At 33.8% G+C, this 21,051-nt stretch overlaps 2 protein-coding genes and 1 pseudogene across 2 annotated transcripts; 2 read left to right on the top strand and 1 right to left on the bottom strand.

Moving 5' to 3' along the window:
- On the top strand, nucleotides 1-5,861 carry LOC110717471 (annotated as a pseudogene).
- A 1,026-nt stretch (nucleotides 5,862-6,887) lies between these two features.
- Nucleotides 6,888-11,096, top strand: LOC110717470 (B3 domain-containing protein Os01g0234100-like). Its single transcript, XM_021896184.1, has 6 exons — nucleotides 6,888-6,947; nucleotides 7,303-7,389; nucleotides 8,624-8,655; nucleotides 8,752-8,902; nucleotides 9,001-9,207; nucleotides 9,928-11,096. Exons 1-6 carry the CDS (start codon nucleotides 6,888-6,890, stop codon nucleotides 10,633-10,635), a joined length of 1,245 nt encoding a protein of 414 aa, XP_021751876.1. The 3' UTR covers nucleotides 10,636-11,096.
- A 2,993-nt stretch (nucleotides 11,097-14,089) lies between these two features.
- Nucleotides 14,090-15,990, bottom strand: LOC110717922. Its single transcript, XM_021896718.1, has 2 exons — nucleotides 14,773-15,990; nucleotides 14,090-14,619 (listed from the first exon to the last, which is right to left on the bottom strand). Exons 1-2 carry the CDS (start codon nucleotides 15,259-15,261, stop codon nucleotides 14,566-14,568), a joined length of 543 nt encoding a protein of 180 aa, XP_021752410.1. The 5' UTR covers nucleotides 15,262-15,990; the 3' UTR covers nucleotides 14,090-14,565.
- Between the last annotated feature and the right edge of the window lie 5,061 nt (nucleotides 15,991-21,051).

Raw genomic sequence — 21,051 nt, 5'->3', positions numbered from 1 at the left:
ATGTCAAAGCAACTGACGCAAGTAAGCAACATGTACAGAAAAAAACTGCAACTTTTCCTATGATCGATCTGAGAGCAACAATTGCACTAAAGCACCCAGAAACTAAATTTCAAATTTGAAGCAAATTCCTTGATCAGCTTACTTAAAACATAACAGAAAAATGCCAAAACTTAAAGAAAATCAAGAACAAATCCTTTTCTTCTCTGAATGGATGTTACAACCCCAATACCGCCTCCTAATTTTGTATTATTGTGGTATTTTTAACACCAATAGGAAAAGTCAAAATCATTTTTTATTCTGATTTTATTTTTATTAGTGACCAGAAAAAGTCATCATAAATTCATAAGCAATACTTTTGACTTTGACTTCTAGTTTTGGATGGTATATTTGTATTGCCATTTGGAATTGGAAACCCTCAGTTTTATTTACTCTCGTATTACGGAGTATGCCAGTATACCCTTGTGAGTTATGAAGACAAAGTTGACAATAGAATAACTTATAGAGTTATAGCATAACTAGATAAAGAAAAAAGAAACGTTTAAAATATAATTATGACCACAAAAAAGAAACCGAGGGTTACCCCAAATTTTAATAAGTCAAGGAGATTAGAGCCTAAAAGTTTAGAATATTTGTGAATTTAAATTGAAAGTTTCAATTTAGATGCATCACTTTTCTTTTTAACCAATAAATTCTCTTTCATATTGCATTTAAAATCAAATGTGATGCATTAAAAAAACAGAGAAGGTACATACTTCCAACGCAACTATTTCTATTTACCAAAATATATACCTTATCCCAGAACAAATGTTTCCGGTTTCCAACATTGACTTAATACTAGTTATACGTGACATCTAATTATTGTAATCTATTACTCCCTATGTGTTTTAATAAGTGTTGCACTTTGACCGGCACATATTTTTAGACAATTTAATTGACTTAAATAAAATAAGAGGTAAGTGGGGAAGTTGGAGTATTAAAAAATTATACTAAAAGAAAGATGGTGAGGTTAATAATTTATTAAAAAGTAATAAATGTGAGAGAAAAGAAATAATAAAAAAGTAATAGTGGGTTTGGACGGGGACCATGAGAGAATAATATTAAAATGTTTTTTTTTAATATTAAAAAAAAAAGTGTAACACTTATTAAAACATGGCCACGTTTAAAAAGTATAATATTTATTAAAACACGGATGGATGGAGTATCTTATTTTTCTTGATAATCACGTACTCGTACAATCTCCAACATCATCTAGTACCTAGTCCATCACCTCGTTGACACGAAGCTTGCTTATGTTAATATGATACTGTATTGATTTGACATACTACTACTAGTACTCCGTATAAACCCCACACCACAGTCTGCAAAGGTTAGAAGTGTGTCCATACAAAGAATCAAACTCGGATTTCACATCCTAAAAAAACACAAATTTTATGTCAACTTAAACAACCTCTTATTAGCAAAAAAACAACATTTTGGTCACCTGAAATTTTTTCAAATTCCACCCATGAGAAACCCAGTTCGTCCTTCTTCTTGTTCTTATTATTATGCCCATTAATTAGTTAGCATTTTAAGTTGTTGATTGTTATAAATGTGAAATGTGGGTGCTTTTTACGTGCAGGGCAAAAAAAAGAAGATAACTTTTGAAGATTTCCACAAGAATTATGTAAGTGTGTGTATAAATTTAGTCTTCTATTTTTATATGAACAATGTACTACCCTTCAAAATTACTTGATGAAGGAAATTACTGGTTTATACTACTGGAGTACTGGGTTGTTGATTTTTTTCGCAGGGAAACAAAAAAAAATTGTGGGCTAATAAGACTAGAAGGAAATATATTCGTTTACCTCAGGTGTGTTATTTCAAAATTTGTGGGTTAATAGTAAATTAGTAATTATTGTCATATTGTATGTTCTTTGTTTGGAATTTAAGCTAAAACAAGTCATTAATTTGGTTAAATAATTAAGTTTTTACAGTAATCCTTGATCTCATGAAAGTTAATAGCTTGGACAGTTATTAAGGAGATGTCATTTGGTTGAAGCTAAAAGAATTCAATCAAAGAAGATAGTTAAACATCAGGTTATCATACAATGGTTGAAGAATTGGAATGTTTGTAGGGGTTGCAGTTTGGTTAGTATTTCAAACATGTTCTAGGCTTTTTTGGATCATTAGGCACCAAGTATATGTGCTGTTGTTACTTGAGGTGTTTTCTGACTTGATTCCTAATATTGATGGTGTCATAGAGACTTTCTAAGTCCTTTTGTAAGGTGCATTTACCGGTGGTAGATACTACTATGGTACTCGAGACAGAGACCAGAGAACAATACGAAATCAAGTATCTATCACGATCTTGTAAATTAAGTGCTGGGTGGAGAAGGTTTTCCATGAGTATGAAATTGGAAGAAGGAGATGCTATTGTTTTACACTTAGTTGAAGCTACCAAATTCAAGGTATTAATTGATAAAATTCTGCTATGTGTAATTTGCATTCCTTATTTGTCCTGTACATTGAAGCTAGTTCATCTTAGAAATGGTTCATTTCTGGATTATTTGACATGAAATTTAGATCATCAATAGTAGTGCAGATTGAGGCCAAGTAACTTATGAGCCGTGATTTGTTTTGTGGTTTAGTTTTATAAGTTTGTTGCTCCTAGCTTCCCTACATTGGTCAATAATCAATATTTCTTAATACCATGTTCTAGATCTTCACATACGTGAGTGTAATTGAGGTAATGTATTTAGTGATTTACTGATTTGGAAATTATTATTAAACACTTTTATGATGAAAGTAGATGACATAATTTCCAAATCGCTTTTATGATGAAAATAGATGGCATAATTTCCAACTCTGATGAAAGTAGATGACATAATTTCCAACTCAGATTCTAGATAAGGTCATCTACTTTCATTATAAACGAAAACTTATGGTTTACAAGCTGAGGTTGTATTAGTGAAAGTTGGGAAAATCTATGCAGTGTATATTATAATATTGAACTCATGTAGTGATGAACATGCTTTGAGTATGTCACAGTTTATGATTAGTGTTGTCAAGACCTCTACAAAAATTGAGATATAGTCTTACGAGTTACATTTACTGATGTTCTGTAACAGTAGCAACTGTAAGTAAAGAGTGTTTTAGGAGATTTCGAGAGTAATGGATTATGCATGCCTTCATTTACAACCTAGATAACAGCTTGAGGACACAACTATCTCTCTTTGCTATGTATAATGATAAAACATATATATGATAGTAGGACATAATAACCTTCGCAGTATGTAAAAATTCTCTGTTATCTTCTAGAATTCTTTCCTGATCTTAGTATATATGACTCTTGTATACACGTGTGACACTTCTGAATACATTCTTTACCTTATAGTAGCTAGCTTCTTGTCTTCATAAATTAATAATGACCTCTTCCTCACAAATCTAACCTAGCATGTCTCATTAGATTCAGATAGAATTGTTCTAACCTAGCATGTATCTTACTTAAACTGTATCCTTCTACAGGCATACATCATAAGGGTAAATTCTGCAAATGAAGTCAATCTACCTGTACATGTCTTTAATCTAGTCAGTCGTGTAAAGAGAAGTGTTTCTAGTAAAGCAGATCGCAATCAGCTATGCATCTATAGGAGAGGAGAAGTACAAGAATATTTGCAGGGGAAGCAAAGAGAGTTCAAGGCTGACAAGATACGAGGAAATGATATGCGTGTATCTCAGGTGGGTATGAGTGCTTATTGAACCCTTTAAGTAGTACCTTATTATAGCCAACAATTTTTTGCCAATGAAATTTTGCTAAATGTTGAAATTATTCTGTTGTCATTTTGTGATATTCTTTGGCTGTATTTTAAGAAGTGATATGTACACTGTAAACATCTTTTCATCTGCTTTTTTTTGTGATGAGATAACTATAATAATAATTCCTTGATCTCATGAACTTTGTTTTTAACTCGAACAGGTATTAAGGAAATCCCATTTAATTCAAGGTATTCATTCAAAGCTGATTGTTGAACATTCGGTTACTGTGAAATGGTTGGTGAAATCATACATTTCTGGTGGTTTATTGGTTAGTATTTCAAATCATGTTAATAAGCCACTTCATCAAGCAAATGTGACAAGCTGCTATTTATACGGAGTATAATTTCATCTTGAGGTGTTTTCTTACTTGGTTCTTTTGGTGGAGTCACAGCCACTTCCTACGCCATTTTGTAGGGCTCTCTTACCACTTGAAGATGCTATTGTGATACTCGAGACAGAAATTGGAGTGCAGTACGAAATTAAGTATCTGGCGCAACATTTGAGACTCAGTGGTGGCTGGAGAAAGTTTTCCATGGATATGAAATTGGAAGCAGGGGATGCTATTGTTTTCCACTTAGTTGAAGCTACCAAATTTAAGGTAGTTGTTCGTTATACACTATAATTAGTGACTATATTTTGTGATGTTTGCTTTTCTTATTTGTCCTGCTCATACTACCAAGATCAGTCTTCAGCACCAAAGTGGGAATTTCAACCTTGGGAAGCATGTCCTTTGCTTCCAATATCCTTGATAATGTTATCTGTAAAAATCGGGTTTTGAGGCTTACCAACAGAGGTATTCACTTGGTTAAGGTACAACTATCTAATATTAAGTAGATATAGAATTATCAGTGATAATTATGCACTTATATATGCATACAGTAAGTTGCAGACTTTGACATGACTGTTGTTGGCAACTTAATCCTAGCAATCTTCTTGTCATACTTATGCTCTAGATTAGTAGATTTCAAATATGGTCATAACAGTCAAGTGTGACCTTTAATTTTTAAACAATCAACTCAACTCTTTTGTAGGTATACATCATAAGAAAGAATGCTAATGAAGTCCGTCTGCCTCTTCAGAGCGAAGTGTTTCACCTAAAGCAGATAGCAAGCACCTAATTGTGTATAGGAGACGGAAAGAAAATCAGATAGCAGAAAACTACAGTTGCAAGAGAGCGAGACTCAAATCCAGAAATGCTGAAGGTTCTATGTTACTTCGTGAGAAGATACTTTTCAGTAACATCAAAAGCTTTGAAGAGTTCAAAGCTGCCATACACGAGTTGATTCAAAACCACGAGCTGCCTTACTACGCCCTTCAGGAATATTACGAACTCTGCTGCAGTCAGAATGCATTTCTTCATGCTGATTTATTCAGAGGAATAAATACAAGAGTATATAATCAGATCATAGTTAGGGCCATTAGAAAAGCCAATGCCTTCAGTACTTGCAAATTCTCCACCTTCCTCCATAAGTATGAATTATGGGACAAGGCCTTAAAGACCTTTGACGCTCTAGGAAAGAATGTCAGCTTCCTCCGTGCTCGTCTGCACCACCTCAAGAACCTTGCTGTCAGTTCAGAAGACGCAGCAGACAGAAGTCGATATGAAGTAGCATGTCATGAACGTGGACGTGCAAAAGGTGAAGTAAGGAAACTCGAACTTATACTTGCTAAGTTACAAGCATTAAAGTCCAACCCTTTCAAGGATAAACATAGAGAAGGAAATTCCTGGCTTGAGGATGTTAAAGCCGAGATAAGTAACCTCGAAGGTTTGATTGCGGAATTAGGTGAGTTTTTTTCTCAATATGATGCTCACATTGAGACATTAAAGTTAAAGGCCAAGGCTCATGAAGTGAAGTTTCAGGAAGAAGTTAGTGCAGCATGGTTGCACTGTCCTATTTGGTGAACACATACTGAATACAACATAACATTGAAGAAAATATATTGATTTCATATTTGGTTAATTATGTCTGTAAACCTTCTACTGCGAGTAAAAGGTTCTGTAATACAGTAGTAATTTACGAACTCTGTTTTCTTGGTAAATAACTAAATATACACTATACAGTACTAAATATTATCATTTTTGAGTAATCTAAAGTCTCTAAAATTCAGACATTGTTATGATCTGCTTCCTTTAGTTGCGTGGCCGTGTAACCGAGCTAGAGGCTTGCCTGAGATGCTGATACTGTAAAACACACTTGTGTTCATTGTTCCTAGTCTCCTACAATCTTCATTAAGAAAGTGACATCCAAAATTAAGGTTGTTCTTCAACGGATTCTGGTTCAGTGGTATGCTGGATCATATAATATCTAAGACAGAAGTTAAATGTTTTTACTAACAAAGCATGCTGTTATTAATACTGTACTGGAAATTGGATCGACATGTTTTTATGTGACACTAACTGACTAAAATTGGCTAACATTGGTGTTTCATGAGAGAATCAATCAACGTTTTTGGCTGTCTAAACGTTTTTTTTGGCTGTCTAAAAATATCTTTATTTTTTTGTTTGGTTGCTACTAGTTGCCAGTCTTGCCACTTGAGTGCCTAATTGACTATTTTTGAAAGAGCAATGTTGTCCCCTAAGGCCGAAGCTAGAGGTGTCAAAACCAATCTGATATGACTCGGACTGTGATTGATCTTATTAGATTCCGAGAAATTTTGGACCCAAACTCAATCTGTATCTAATCCGAATTCAACTCGAATTTGAATTTGACTCGATCTGGAATAAACCTTAACCCAATTTGACCCAACGTGAATTCAACATGATGGTAATTTGACTCAGCTTAAACCCAAATTGACACCAGTTTAATCTGATTTGAACTCAACCCGACCCGTAATTAACCTTGTACCACATTCATCAATATTTTTTTTTTTTTTTTTTTTGGGGGGCGGGGGTCTCTACCTAGTTTATAACTCCATACTCATTACTTTACTATTTTATCTCTCTCATCAAATCCATCCAACCATGAGTTAAACTCAATTTCATAAAGGTGAGGCCTTAATTAAAAAAATCTGGAGCAAGGTGAAACTGTAAAAGGTTTATATGTGTAGATAGTTACCAATAAGTGTTGTTGGCTCAAATGGTAAGTAATTTAATGTCCCTTAAAAGAGGTCTTGTGTTGTTCAAGTTTCACCGTATTCAGAATCTCAACCAGGTAGACATCCTAAAAAAAAATAAAAATATGTCTACATAGTTTAGATACCCTCTTCAAAATACGAACGAAAAACCGGGTCCATGTGATTGAGCAAGATGTCGAAAAAAGGAATCAAGTATTAAATGGGGTGTCAATTTCAAGTGGTAGCAATTGCACATCAGCTACTTCATTTGCCTTCTTCTTCTTCTACTTTGCTTTAATTATTATATCATCTGAATGCTAAAATAATAATGACTGTACCTATTATCCCTATCCCTTTCCAAGTTTTTCTCTCTCCTTAAATTACAGTCAAAACACCCAATTTAGGAATTTTTTAAAATTTAGTAGTAGCATTTAAATTGATTTTGATTTGTAGGAAGAGACTAGTAAGGAGCGGAAGAGTAAGAGGAAGTACGTCAAGAGGACTTGGTCTCGTTGTTCCCTTTCTTCTTCTGATATTTCTGTAAGTTTTTCTTCATTCTATGATTAATTATTACTCTCTCCGTTCCTTTTTTGTATGAAGTACTCCGTAATGTATATCGATGAATAACCATGGTCAAAATTTCCCGTCTTTTAATCGAATGTTATATAATGCTGGTTTCTGTTTAACACTTTAAATAAGTTGGTTACAGTAATAGTGAAAGATCTAAAAGGTTTAAAGAACATGCATTTGTTATATATTTTTATTAGTATGAGCTGTTATGATGATTATGGTTGCTGGGGTTAATTGATGGCTGATTTGCTTGCCAAAATTTTAGCTGATTGAACTATTTACTAGTCCCTAATTGAATGACATTGCTTTCTATTTTCGGATAATATGAGAAAATAATTGGATTGACCCGTCCCTTTTTATGTCTGTGCATGTGCCAGAGTATCACAATATGTAGGGATGCATGGATTTTAAGATGTTTAGACGTAGAGAGAGAAAGATAGAGACCCGTGTGACAAGTAGTTTGCAATTTTTATGGAACGGAGGCTTTAATAAAACATGGTCTATAGTTCTATACTCTATACGAGTATACAACTAGTATAATGTTTGGATGCCCTTTTTGCGACTGGTTGTAAATTTTTCTAGATTGCAATCAACCTTCAGGTTATAGTAATTTTTTGTGCTTTTGACTTAAGAAAGTTAACCCCTTCTCCATTACAATAGTGTTAAGGGAGAATTTTACAAACAAACTGAACACTCTTAACATAATATTTGGTGTCATTTTGTACCGGCATACATTTAATTGTGCTGCTATGTATAGTATAGTAAGTACATTCCTGTCAAAAAAATCTACTAGGGTACATTATTTGGTGCTGCTATGTAGTATAGTATGCTGGTACTCTAATCTTACATGAAATGATGAAATTGCATTCTAATATGCTCTGATTGATGTTAGAATAAGGACATTTTAGTGCACTAGATAGAATATCCTTCCTTGCAAATCATTGAGATTTGAGAAAATAATGTCGGCGAAGGTTATACTCCACTACATAAAGTAAGCGAAGCTAAGTGGGTAGGGACGCGACAGGGGCTGGGGTCACGTAATTAGTCCTTAATACGACTTTTTAGAGAATGTTACCTTCATTGTTGTTCATATTATTGGCAAATCCTATTAACATATTCTTGCGTGCCTCTTATTCTTATTTAATTGAGTCAAATAGTTTATTTCAAAGTTCTGACAACAGACTGGTGAATATGTCCTTTGCAGGGGTTATGGCATCAGCACAGAAAGCCCAAAAGGTTATTCAAATTGTCTGAAGAATATAGTTACATTTAATCATCCATTGTCTCTATGATCTGTTATTTCTGACATAATTGCTGGCTGTTTACTTGAAGATGTAAGCTAAATGTTGAGAAAAATCTCAATGTGAAATCTAAGTCCTTTGTTGCTACTCAAGCTGAAGAACTTCGATCCAAATTGGATCCGAGATATCCAAGCTTTGCTAAATCTTTGGTGAAGTCACATGTTACTGGTGGCTTTAGGATGGTAAGCATTAGACTAATATCATAATATGTGCTAGATTTGGCTATTGCTGAAATTTGTAGTACCTATTCATTTAATATGTTCGACTTTTCTGGGTACAGGGACTTCCTGCGCCATTCTGCCAGAAGCATTTACCATCGAAAGATACCATCATAACATTGGAAACTCAACATAAGAAGCTATATAAGACAAAATATCTTGTAAGAAAGACAGGTTTAAGTGGCGGGTGGAAAGGATTTGCTATTTCTGAAAGATTGTTAGTAGGAGATGTTCTTGTATTTCAGCTAATAGCAGACGCCAAATTCAAGGTAAGCTTGTCTTAGGCATATCTTTCTGTTTCTTTGCACGTTAAATTTCTGCAAAGGTTGTGCTGGCTAATTCCGACCTAGAGAACTTTGATAGAATGGTAGGAATATGATGAGTGTTAAGCCTATTATAAAAACCGGAATGAGCAAAATTTGTGAGTTTGGTGGGGAGATAACAAACCTTATCCTTCGTAATATATTGTAACATTTGCAAGTCTTTCAGGAAGAAGATTTGGTGTCCTATTTATTTAATTAATTCATCTGCCCCAAAAAAATAAGGAGGATGAACAAATTTCGAAATAAAGATCTCGATTTTGATTACACTTGTTTCAAGCACAACATTATTACAAAACTAGCAGCTGGTGAGCATAGTTTTTATTGTACTTTGATCTTATATTAGTTATATAAAATCCTTCGTAGGTCTACATAATTAAAAGAATATAAAGTGACTGAGGTAGATGGAGCTCTCTTCCTGCTAAAATTGGATACTCCCGAAAAACAAAGTGATCCTGGGAGGTTTGTCTCAACTTTTAATATACTTATATCCCCTCTGTCCCAGCTTGGAGTTATCGTTACCAGTAAAAAATTGTTTTCCCAGCTCGAAGTTAGGATCCACACTCATCCACTACATTATTTCTCTTTATTATCTTCCTCCAATCTCCATTCATTGAGCTGGGATGGAGGGAGTATATCCTGAAGTCTCAACCTTACTGATTATTTCAGTCTGACAACTTCACCAGAGGAGCTAGAAAGTGTATAGACTCGCCTCAAGTTGATCAGAGAAGTATGCAGCCACCTGAATACTCAGAAAGCAACAGTACTGAAAATTCTTTTAGATCAAGAGTTGCTGATGGTTTCCCGATATGTGAAGAAGCAGCTTTAAGTCCTAGTGCTGTTTCTACATTTGACAACTTTAGCATTGTAATCAACGACTTGCTTAAAGACTATGAGCTCCCTCGACATATTAAGTGGAGCTACTATAAACTGTGTTGCAGTCAGGACAGTTTGCTTCATGCCAATCTTCCGCATTGGATGAACCATATTTTGATAGGTGGAGTCATAATTGAGACTGTTACCATCGCTGATGCTTTAAGACAGTGTGATCTTTCAACTTCCAAGGAAGAATTTGCCATATGGGATAAGACTTTAAGCGCGCTTGAGCTTCTTGGGATGAACAACGGTTTTCTGCGTTCCCATTTGCACCATCTACAAAGAATTGTGCATGATCCGGAAGTAGCCACCTTCAAACAAAGATGTTTGGAGCTATGTTCTGAGAATTCTCGTGCAGAAGATGAGATCAGGAGTCTTACGGCTAGACTTGCTGAATTGAAGAAGGTCCATAAGAAACGTGCTGCTGATATCGATAATCTGAAGTCGAAGATTAACAATCATGAACTCAAGTTTCAGGAACAGGTACATGCCCCCTGGTGAATTGGTAATAACCCTCACTACGAGAAACGTTAGACAAATCCTGTCCAATCCCAGTTCTTTATTTTTTTTCAAAACCACCCCTAATTAGAAGGGAAACCCCAGGCCAGTCTCGTTCAAAATATCAAAAAATTGCCCGGTCCAATCCAAGTGTATGAGATTTGTCGTAGCTCCTTTCGCCGCAAGTTGCAAGGAAGATAGCTGTGCATTTTTGAAAATGGTAGTAGATGTTTACTTGTTTCAAATTGTTGTGTAATTTGTAATTTTGTGTAGCTTTTGCTCTGATATAATATATAATAGCTGATTAGAGAAATGCTCTTTTTTTGTTTTTTGGATGTTTTAACTTTCAGGAGAATTAGCAAATCCTATTAATTAATTGATTATGCAGAAAATCACTCTAACAATTAGACATTTGGATTCTTTATTGTGTGGTGTAACGGTGTTCCAGCAAGATCAATAAACATAAACAATGAACCTCAAGGTAGGAAACTAAGGTGGGCTGGGTATCAAATTGGCTAAGGCCCATGTCGATCCAGCCCATGTGCTGAATCATAGGCTTGGAGTCACATGACTCACATCCCAATTATAGCGTATTGTAGTGAGATGCAAAATCCCATTTTCTTACGACGTTTTTTCTTTCTTTTTTTTTTTTTTTTTTTGGAGGGGGGGAGGGGGGGGTAAGAAAAAGGGGTTAATTTGAGGGGGGAGAATAAGGGAAATATCTCAAATGAGTCCTATGAGGTTTGATCCCTATACTTCAGGGATACGAGGTGGGAGCGATGCCACTAGTCCATCATCGTTAATACGACGATATTGGTGCGTGTAACAAGTCGTATCTCATTAGTGATATACTGGGTAGTGAATTACTTATTTTCACCTAAGGTACTCCCTCATATTGACTTGTGCCGAATTATGCAATTGAGTTAAATTTGTTAGTAGGTGTGTAAATTTTATATGAGAAATTAATTTTAATACGGAGTATAATTAGAGTTCTTTTCTCCGTGTTTCCGCGTGGTATATTAATTTATCTCGACAAAAAAGACCCAAGCTATCTTTTCTTCAAAAATAAAATAAAATTTAACACACATTTGTCTTATTAAAGAAATTTGGAATGAATTTCATATAAATACCGTACCCTCATCTGAAACTTAACAATAACTAAAAATACTACAATACATATATCCATTGCAACGAAAGAGTAATCGTCGATCAAAGAACGAATCAACAAAAACTCAGATTGAAGATTATCAGAACAAAAATAAAAAAATCGAATCTGATAATCTTGAAAGACTACCCTCTGATTCAAGATCCATCGTAACGATTCAGATCGAAGTGAGGTATGGTTTGCGTGCGGTGGGACTGCGGCTGGCCGTGACTGCGGTGGGCTCTCCTTTAGTATGTCTTGCATATGTATAGCCAAGGCAATTTTGCATTTTGGTAACGTCAGTGGCTTGGTTTACCAAGTAAGCTTTCTGTAAGTAGGGTCTCCAGGATATACGAAGTACATGCCAAGATATTGGCTATTTAGCTAATTGTATGAAAACAAATTAGAACTAGCGGTTTATAAGTGATTTGATAGTAATATTGCAATACAACTACGGAGTAGCTGAAATTGGTTGCTTTGTCGTAAGGAACCTTCATATTTGCGGTGGCTTAGCATCTGGTTAGCTTTTGGGGGAATTTCTTTATGTGAACCTGTAAAACTCTTCTGGTTGATCTGAGATGTGTAATATAGTATTTTGTCGAACATATTTGAGGTTAAACAACTGCCCTTTGGCTGTATACTAAGAAAATTTATCCTATATTAGTAGTGTGATCTCATTCAAGCACAGTTTAGACAGCAAACTTAAGAAGTCAAGAGACCATGAGGGTAACATGCTTCTGAGTATTATTTGACTAAACTAATTATAAAAATTTCTAGACTAAATCCATCAGCTTTGCTGAATGTAGATCTAGTAATATTGACCCCTATTATACTCAAAACTGAATTTTCAAATTTGATCTAGACCCAAAATCTAAATATGACAAACTTGATCAATCTTTCTAAATTAGACTTATGTGCTATAAACTCGAGTTGAAGAATTTGGTTAGCTTATATTTTGGGACATTTGCTGTGGTAGTTTCCTTTTTTAATCATTATTATTAGCATCTTCTCCTACAGTATTTAGCTTTAAGATTGGTAATCTACACCTTGTTTGAGCAAGTCAATAAGCAAGTAAGCAATAACTTATACACTTGGGTGAACATAGAAATACGAGTTGTTACCATCATACTCGGGTTTTAGATGTCTTATACACCTCAGACTGTAGTGCATACAGTTATTATATTACTACTGTATATGTAAATCTGCCTTATGAAGATAAGAGTACTCCTTCAAACTCAATTCACAATCTAAAAGGTGCATGTGCGTTAAGTCTAAATCATACATTATTAAACGTTGTAAAATTGAGATCAAAGATCCAACAATTTAAAATGGCAGCAATCAAATGAGTGTTGAAATAGTGAATTTGGGGTCCATTATTTACTTTATTTTGGCTGCATTAATATGGGGTTGGTTATTTTTTCTGTTATTCCGCAAAGATGTACTCTGATATTATTTGGTTATTTTTCTGATTTGATGGTTTTATTTTATTTTTTGACTTGATGTCGATTTTTTGGAACCTTTCTTTTTGAATTCCCATCACCTGGTCAATTGAAATCTTTTTAATTTGTCCGAAACCAAGATTTTGCTTTTAACTCATTTTCACAAGACTCAATAATGTCACTGAAATTTTTCCGTTATTTTACATCACAAGTGCAATTTGTGTAATGAGGGTGATGGGTCCAAGTATATTTCCTCTCTTTTCATCATTTATTTTCCTGTTTGTTTTTTTGGCTTATCAAAATAGTGTACTTGTTAATTCACCAATTTTGACTAAATTAGTTAATCATTTCATAATAGGTTGTATAAAGTCTGGGTTTATTGCAAATGAGTTTAGGTTTGAAACCCGTCTACATTCATACCTGAAATATATATTTGCATCCGTACCAAAACAAAATACCTTTTACGTCAATTAGTTAGCAGTTATTTGTACCCATCTTGTCCATCTACATCCATTCCTAAAACAAACTTACTACGTATATCATCAATTGCCTAATCCATCAACATCTAATTTTCAAAACCCCATTTACCTCCCTGCCTAAAAGCAACCGTTTGCATCAATTAGCCATCAAAATTTCCAAACCCATCGACATCCATATCTTACAACCTCATGTGTCACCATGTCTTATGAATTCCATCTTCTTTAATTAGCCTTTATACCAAACATAATCTCGTTTGCATCAATTTCCCTTTTAACTCTCTTTCCTCGAAATTCAAATAAAACTATCATTTTACACACAGTGAGATATTCACAAACGCACACAAACGAACTCAATAGTATCGAAACAATGATGATCAATGTGATTAGGACTATTATGACGATCCGCAAAAGGTCTGTTTATTACACCAAAGGGGGGAAGGGGTAGTGTTTGAAAATCAAAGGTAAACTAGTTGTTGATTACATACCCAAGTACATTAGATTGAAATGAAGGTACATTACAAGACCCAACTACAAGCAGAACAGATCTAATCATCCGAAGTTCCGAACCAATAGGAAGAAAGGAAAGAGAGAGAGAGAAAAACCTGCATACAATTTTTTTTCCCCTTTTGTACATGAAAACACCTAAAAGGACAAGTTTCTAGGACAGAAAACACTAGAAAGTCCCCCAAAAAAGGTGATTAATCAACCCACTAACCCACATATTAGCATCCTCTAGATTCCATAATAACCTCCTCTGAAAAATTGAAGGTAAATAGAAAAAAAAAAAAAAAAAAAAAAAAAAAAAAAAAGATAAAAACAGTCAAAGTTGCACCTTCCCTCTATGAACAGTACACCAAACTGATCTCTGTAATTAAATTCCCATCTCCATATCACTGCTACTTGAAACTTCATTGCTCACCATTTCCTGAAATTTCAACAAATAGACATTCAGAATTCTGTAAATCTAGCTAGGAAAGGATCGGAACGTGATTATTAATTCCGGACAGAGGGAGTGTTTCTATGTTTGATAAGATAAGGTACATAATTAAGCTGAAAAGTGAGAGTAAAAGGTTAAAACCTGAGGAGATTTGGCAGGATTTGGATCTTCAAGGGAGAAAGAAAACCTTTTTCCAGAATCAAAAGAAACATCCATTTTCTCAGGCTTTTTAGACCCAATGTGGGACTTTCTAAGACCCAAGAAACCCTTCCATCTATTAGAAGAAGAACCCTTAGGAGGCTTAGGAGAGAAGCCAACATCATCATCATTAACAAGAAGCTCATCTCTTAAGGTCCTCTGACCGTTTCCATTGTCTTTGAAGGGCAAGAGCCTGCCTTTAGAGAAGAGTTCATCAGCAGTAGTAGTGAGGGTATTAGAATTAGTAACAGAGAATTCAAAATCAGAAGAAGCAGGTGGTGCTAATTCTGATCTTGTAAAATGATGGTGATTGAGATTGTGATTGTGAGATTCAACAAAGTCATTAGAGAAAGATATTCTAGGGCTCATTGGAGGAAGAGGAGGCTGAGAATGAGGAGGATGAGAGTTGTTGTACATCTCTAAACATGCCATGAGAGAGTGAAAGAAAGAGAGAGAGAATTGGTGCACTGAAACAAGAGAGCAAAATAAGGGCCTGTTATTATTAGTATCATCACAGCATAACCAAACAAAAAGGACTTAGTTTTTTTTTCCTATGTTAATTAATATTTTTGATGGACCCAATATTAGTGTATTGCCCTCTGTTTTTATCCTCTTCCTTTAACCCCACTTCTCTTTCTTTCTCTCTCTTTGGGTTTCAGTATTTTATATCACAGGCTTTAAGGCTGGACAGAGTAGGAGCCTTTGAAGTTTGAATGCTTTTCTTTATTTTCAATTTAGGTTTTCTATAAGGATATAATAGTGTAATATAGCCCTTAGGATTATGTAAAAGCTAAATTTAATAGAGATAAAATAACGATAACACACCTTTTGAATTGGATGACTTGTCTAGTGCCACGCGGTTTTATTGAGTTTGGAAGTTGGTATTAACGTTCAATAACGGGACTTGAGTAGGGATTCAAGGATGGTTCTAGCTTTGAGGGGGTTAAAAAGTATAGTTACTTCGTATTTTATCATTCAAATTGAATCTAACTAGTTAAGAATACTCCCACGTATTTTACAAACTTATGACATGTTCTCTTCTCCTAAAATAAGATGGTGTGATCTAAATTCTATTGAGTTTTGATCTAATTTGGTTTAGTCTCCTAATTTGATTGAACTTTGACCATATGGTTTGAACTAGTTTCTTTTGATCAAATTCTACGGAATTTAAAAAAAAGTACCCCATGATAAGTTCACAGTGAAATGAACATATATTTACATTCGACGCACTCGGATGGTGGTAGTTGTTTTAAAACTGTTAATGTACTTCATGCATGATGTGATGTTTTGGTAAGACATAAAAGTTTTGCATTGAATGGCTAGTTTCATGCTTGAATTCATGACTCATAGAGAAGATGCTATGTTCCTCCTTTGCTTCTTGTCCGGATGCTCAGCCTTTTAGGATAAATTTTTCTTCTCATCAATGGTTCTCTTTTTATATCAAAGTTTTTCATATTTCTGAATCTGAAGCCCCCCCCCCCCCCCCACCCAAAAAAAAAAAAAGAAAAAAAGAAATTGGTGTTACTGATAAATGTTGAATTATTACAAATGAGAAATAAATGATTGGGAATTTATGTGGATGTATTCAGTCCACAACATACAAGAATCCAAACAATTGGTCCACAGCATACCAAGAATTCAAATTGAATTTCATTCATTATTTTTATTATAGATTAACCAAGAAACCAAAAGATGAACATGACATAATTCATAGAGAGGCAGTATGTTTGAGACATTAGTACATGTGATTATATGCACACCAAGTACTGCAATACTATTGTAGGCCCCTTTCATATGGTTTTTCAAGTACAGAAATATCAATGTATTAATTCCTGAGTTTATGGGTAGGAGAACAATCATAGGTTAATAACCATGATTGGACCATAATGCCTTCTAACCCCATCATTTGAAACATTAGGTGTGTATTAGTCGTACGTGGATCATTGCCTATTCTTATATTGACTAGGCGAATACTCGTACTAATTTTGAATGTGTGATTGTTAATAGTCCAATGTGTAAAGTCGATTAGAGTAAGCGAGGTTTAAAAGGTATAGCTGTCAAATGGTAAGAGTTTGAACAAGAAAAATGGGGTAAATGAAAGGAACAGGAGTGTATTAAAAGAAATCAGGGCATTTATGAAAGGAAATTGGATTGTTGTTGCAAAAGAGGAAAAAGGGTGTAAATGTGATTAGCTGGGAAATATAGGAGAGAGAAAAAGAGAAGGGATGTTATGATTTTGATTGGGATTTCTTTCTTTGTATTCTGGTAACAGTTAACCCAAGAGGAGTTGGGTTGGCATATTGTATTGTGTAGTGGCAGAGTTGACCAAACTTTGACTTGTAAGTAATCAGAATATGAGCTGGCGATACTGACTCATCAAACTCACCACGTGATTAACCCATTGGTCCTTTTTTTTTTTTTGCTACTGTACCCCTTCCATTCTTCATTGGAATTTTCCATCTTTATTTTATTTTTATTTTACTGTATTTGATCCATTTTTTTGTACTCCCTAGTTTTTTTATTTATGTTTTGTTTTGTACGGATTATAAATATTGCATTATTTTGCATACCAAGACTAATTAGGAAAGCCAATATTGATATTAATGCCTATCCTTCTAGTGGAGAATTGTGTCATGCTCTTCATCTACAATATTTACCAGCAATAGTCTTGGCATTGAGGACAATATTCAAAGAGTGCTATTGTAAACCTCGATAAGTGACAACTTTTTGTTGTAATTAATGAAAGAATGATGCATAACTTAAAATTAATTTCGTACTCCCTTTCTTTTATATAATTTGTAATTTTATGTGTTGCACATAATTTAGGGGTTTGTAATATAAATTGGAAGGGAGAATGAACCATTTTTGTATTCTATTGGAAGGGAGAATGAGCTTTATATTACAAAGTGAGGTAAATAGAGCAATTTTTATTTTTATTTTTAATTTTTTCTTTTGAATAAGTAAATAGAGCAAATTTATATATGCATATAGTAAAAAGGGCTGGAATGATTTTATAATATTAACTTATATGAAGTGCAAAGAAAAATGAGATTAGTCTAAAAGAATATGAATATTGTTTGTTAAAAAATTAATTATTGAGAACACATTATGATTGTCAAGACTCAAGAGTGTATAATTAACCAATTCTAAAAACAATGCTAAATAGGCAGTCCATTATCTTAAAATCAATAATAAAGTAAACATCATAGGAATACACTTTAAAACTAAAGTACTTTTTGTAATGTAGTGAATTAAATTGTTGAATTAGATCACTCTATAGGGTAGCGGCCGAAAGGATATAATGTTAGTAAAGTAAAATGAGTAATCACATGATTAAGCATTAGTTGGATTAAGAAACTCGAATAGGGAAATGCCACGTGCTGGATTCCCCTTAATTAAAAAAGGATTAAGATGGATGACTAGTCAAAGGCATTATAAACCTGAAAGTTGTATTTTAGGCTTGGCTTAAGGCTGCTGTCCATCTTTTTGGTCCCCCAAATTTGAAGCAAATTTTGGTGTTTTCTGTATACTATTGATTAACACTACGAGTACTTCTTTTTCTTCCTTTTTGAACTGTATATAACAGTCTACTTATTTTTTAATTATTGGTGAAGTATAAATCATATTCTTAAACTTCATTAATTTAGAATTTAGATTGATTGATAATTAGAGAATTAACAAGTCTAAATATATAAATGTAGATCTCGTAAATCAATGTGAAATCTGAAAAAAAATCAGAGGGTAAGATAAATAGGAAGGTTCTTACCAAGTGCATGTAACCAATCACATTAAAACCCACCAAAACCGTGGGTAATTGGATCATTAAGTAATATTCTAGTGTGAGAATATAAAAGCTTGGAATTTGTGTTATTTTTTTTGCTTGTGTAACAGTCCAACGGCTTACTCGATGCTGGAAACTTCACATGTCTGTTCTCTTATTTGGCCTTTGGCTTAATCCACAGCCCAATGGAAGAAACCCCAACCCCCCACCCCTAGGCAATTTCAATCACACGTAATCCCTCCATCTCTTATTTTTTGTCCCATACCAAATATATGGGTTAAACTTTTATAACTTTGACCATGAATTCTCATTAATCTATAAGTGATAATATATTCATGTAAGATCTTGTTAAAATCGTCTTATAATATATTTTATTAATATTAAGTTTTTATAATTTTGACGCGTATAAAAATAAATATGTATTCGTTTGAAGACACATGTTAGAGATTGTAAAAAGTCAAATGGGGCAAACAATAAGGGACATAGGGAGTAGTACTAATTACTTTGTTAGTTTGGAATTAAGGTGAAAAAAACACACCTTATGATTAGAACTATTATTTTGTATTATAGAACCTTAGCCCTCATCAGTTTGAATAAGAAGAAACGAATATAGGCTAATTATTTTGTTATACGAGAAGCTAGGCTTGCTTTAATTCTTAAATGTAAATGTTCAAAATTCATGTCTATATCTTCTTATGTTCGTATAATTGTTTCACTACAGAGTATTTGGATTTTTACACTTCCACTATGATAAAGTTGTCTTCCTTACAAAGAAATGAGTTCTTGGTCAATTTCATAGTGTATCGAATATGGATTAGGTTAACATGAAAAACTGAAATTTGTAAATTTAGAAATAGGTGGAGTGAGTTTAAGAGCATTAATAGAGGGTGCACTTTTATTACCATCTACTATTTAACACCCAGAGGTTAAGACCAAAAGGCTAGAGTAATGGTTTGTGTACATCGTGATAAGATTGATAGTGTGTGATCACACTCATCACGATTTCCTCCATTTTGTTAATTGGCTCATATTTTACCTTTGTACTATTCACATAATTGGGTTTGACCGTCTTTAGTGATTATGGAAGAAAATAATTTTCTTGGATTTTGATATAATCATTTTAATGAATATTTTTAAAATATAAAATTATAATATTTTTAATTATTTATAATTAATTTTTAGATATATTGATGGTAGAAATTATATGTTGATAGTTATAAGTAAAAAAAAAAATACTCTATTCAAAAATTAAAATAAATAATAAAAAAAAGAAACCTAAAATAAATGTGTCTACTATAATATATGGTACGTGGAACCGTGGTAGCACTAGGTTTGAATAAAGCTTTCCGAAAAACCGAAAACCTGAAAATTCAATTCGTAACTGTTCCGAAAATTAGGGTATCTGATCAGATAATCATAACGGTTCGGGTACCCGTTCCGATAATTTGTTATCGAGTATGCTTATTGGGTATCAATTTAATATTAACGGTTACCCGATCCGATCCGATAAGTAATTTTTTGTTTTTCTTTTTCCTACTTAAATCTATTTTTCCAAAATCTAAACTCTTACTTTACTTCATAATCACTTTTATAATATCAATGATTAGTAATATTATTAATAATTTAGTCAAGATCATGTGGTATTGTCATTAGTTAGTATTAAATGATATCATAATAACTACATTATTAAGTATAATTATCATTATTAGATATCTTATTGGATACCCGATAACTGATCCAAAAATCCGGGTACCCGAAATTCAGGTACCCGAACTTATCGGTTCAGTTTATGGATATCACTTTTAGTGATATTGGTTATCGGTTACCCGAACCGTTAGTACTAACAACAGGGGTACCCGTCCCATGCTCATCCCGAGATAACACTAGGGCTGAGCATAATTATCCAAAAACCTGAAAACCCGAAAACCCGAACCGTAACCAAACCGAAAATTTAGGGTACTCGTTCCGATAAACATAACGGTTCGGGTACCCGATCCGATAATTTGTTATCGGGTACGGTTATTCGGTATCATTTTAAAATTAACGGTTATCCGATCCGATCCGATAAGCATTTTTTTCATTTTTTCCCTACTTAAATCTATTTATCCAAAATATAAACTCTTACTTTACTTCATAATCACTTCATAATTTAAATGGTTAGCAATATTATAAGTAATTTGGTCATGATCATGTGGTATTATTGCTAATTAGTGTTGAATGATATCATATTAACGAGATTATAAAGTCTAAATTTTCATTATTGGATAGCATATTGGATACCCGATAACCGTTCCGAAAATTAGGGTATCCGAACTTATCGGTTCGATTAATGAATATCATATTTAGTGTTATTGGTTATTGGGTACCCAAACCGATAGTGTTAACGATACGGGTACCCGACCTATGCTCACCCCTAGATAGCACTACTTGGTCAAACCCTC

This window comes from Chenopodium quinoa, unplaced genomic scaffold, assembly GCF_001683475.1.
Source record: "Chenopodium quinoa cultivar QQ74 unplaced genomic scaffold, ASM168347v1, whole genome shotgun sequence".
Lineage (NCBI taxonomy): Eukaryota > Viridiplantae > Streptophyta > Magnoliopsida > Caryophyllales > Amaranthaceae > Chenopodium > Chenopodium quinoa.
This window is presented reverse-complemented; position numbering and strand designations above follow the sequence as displayed.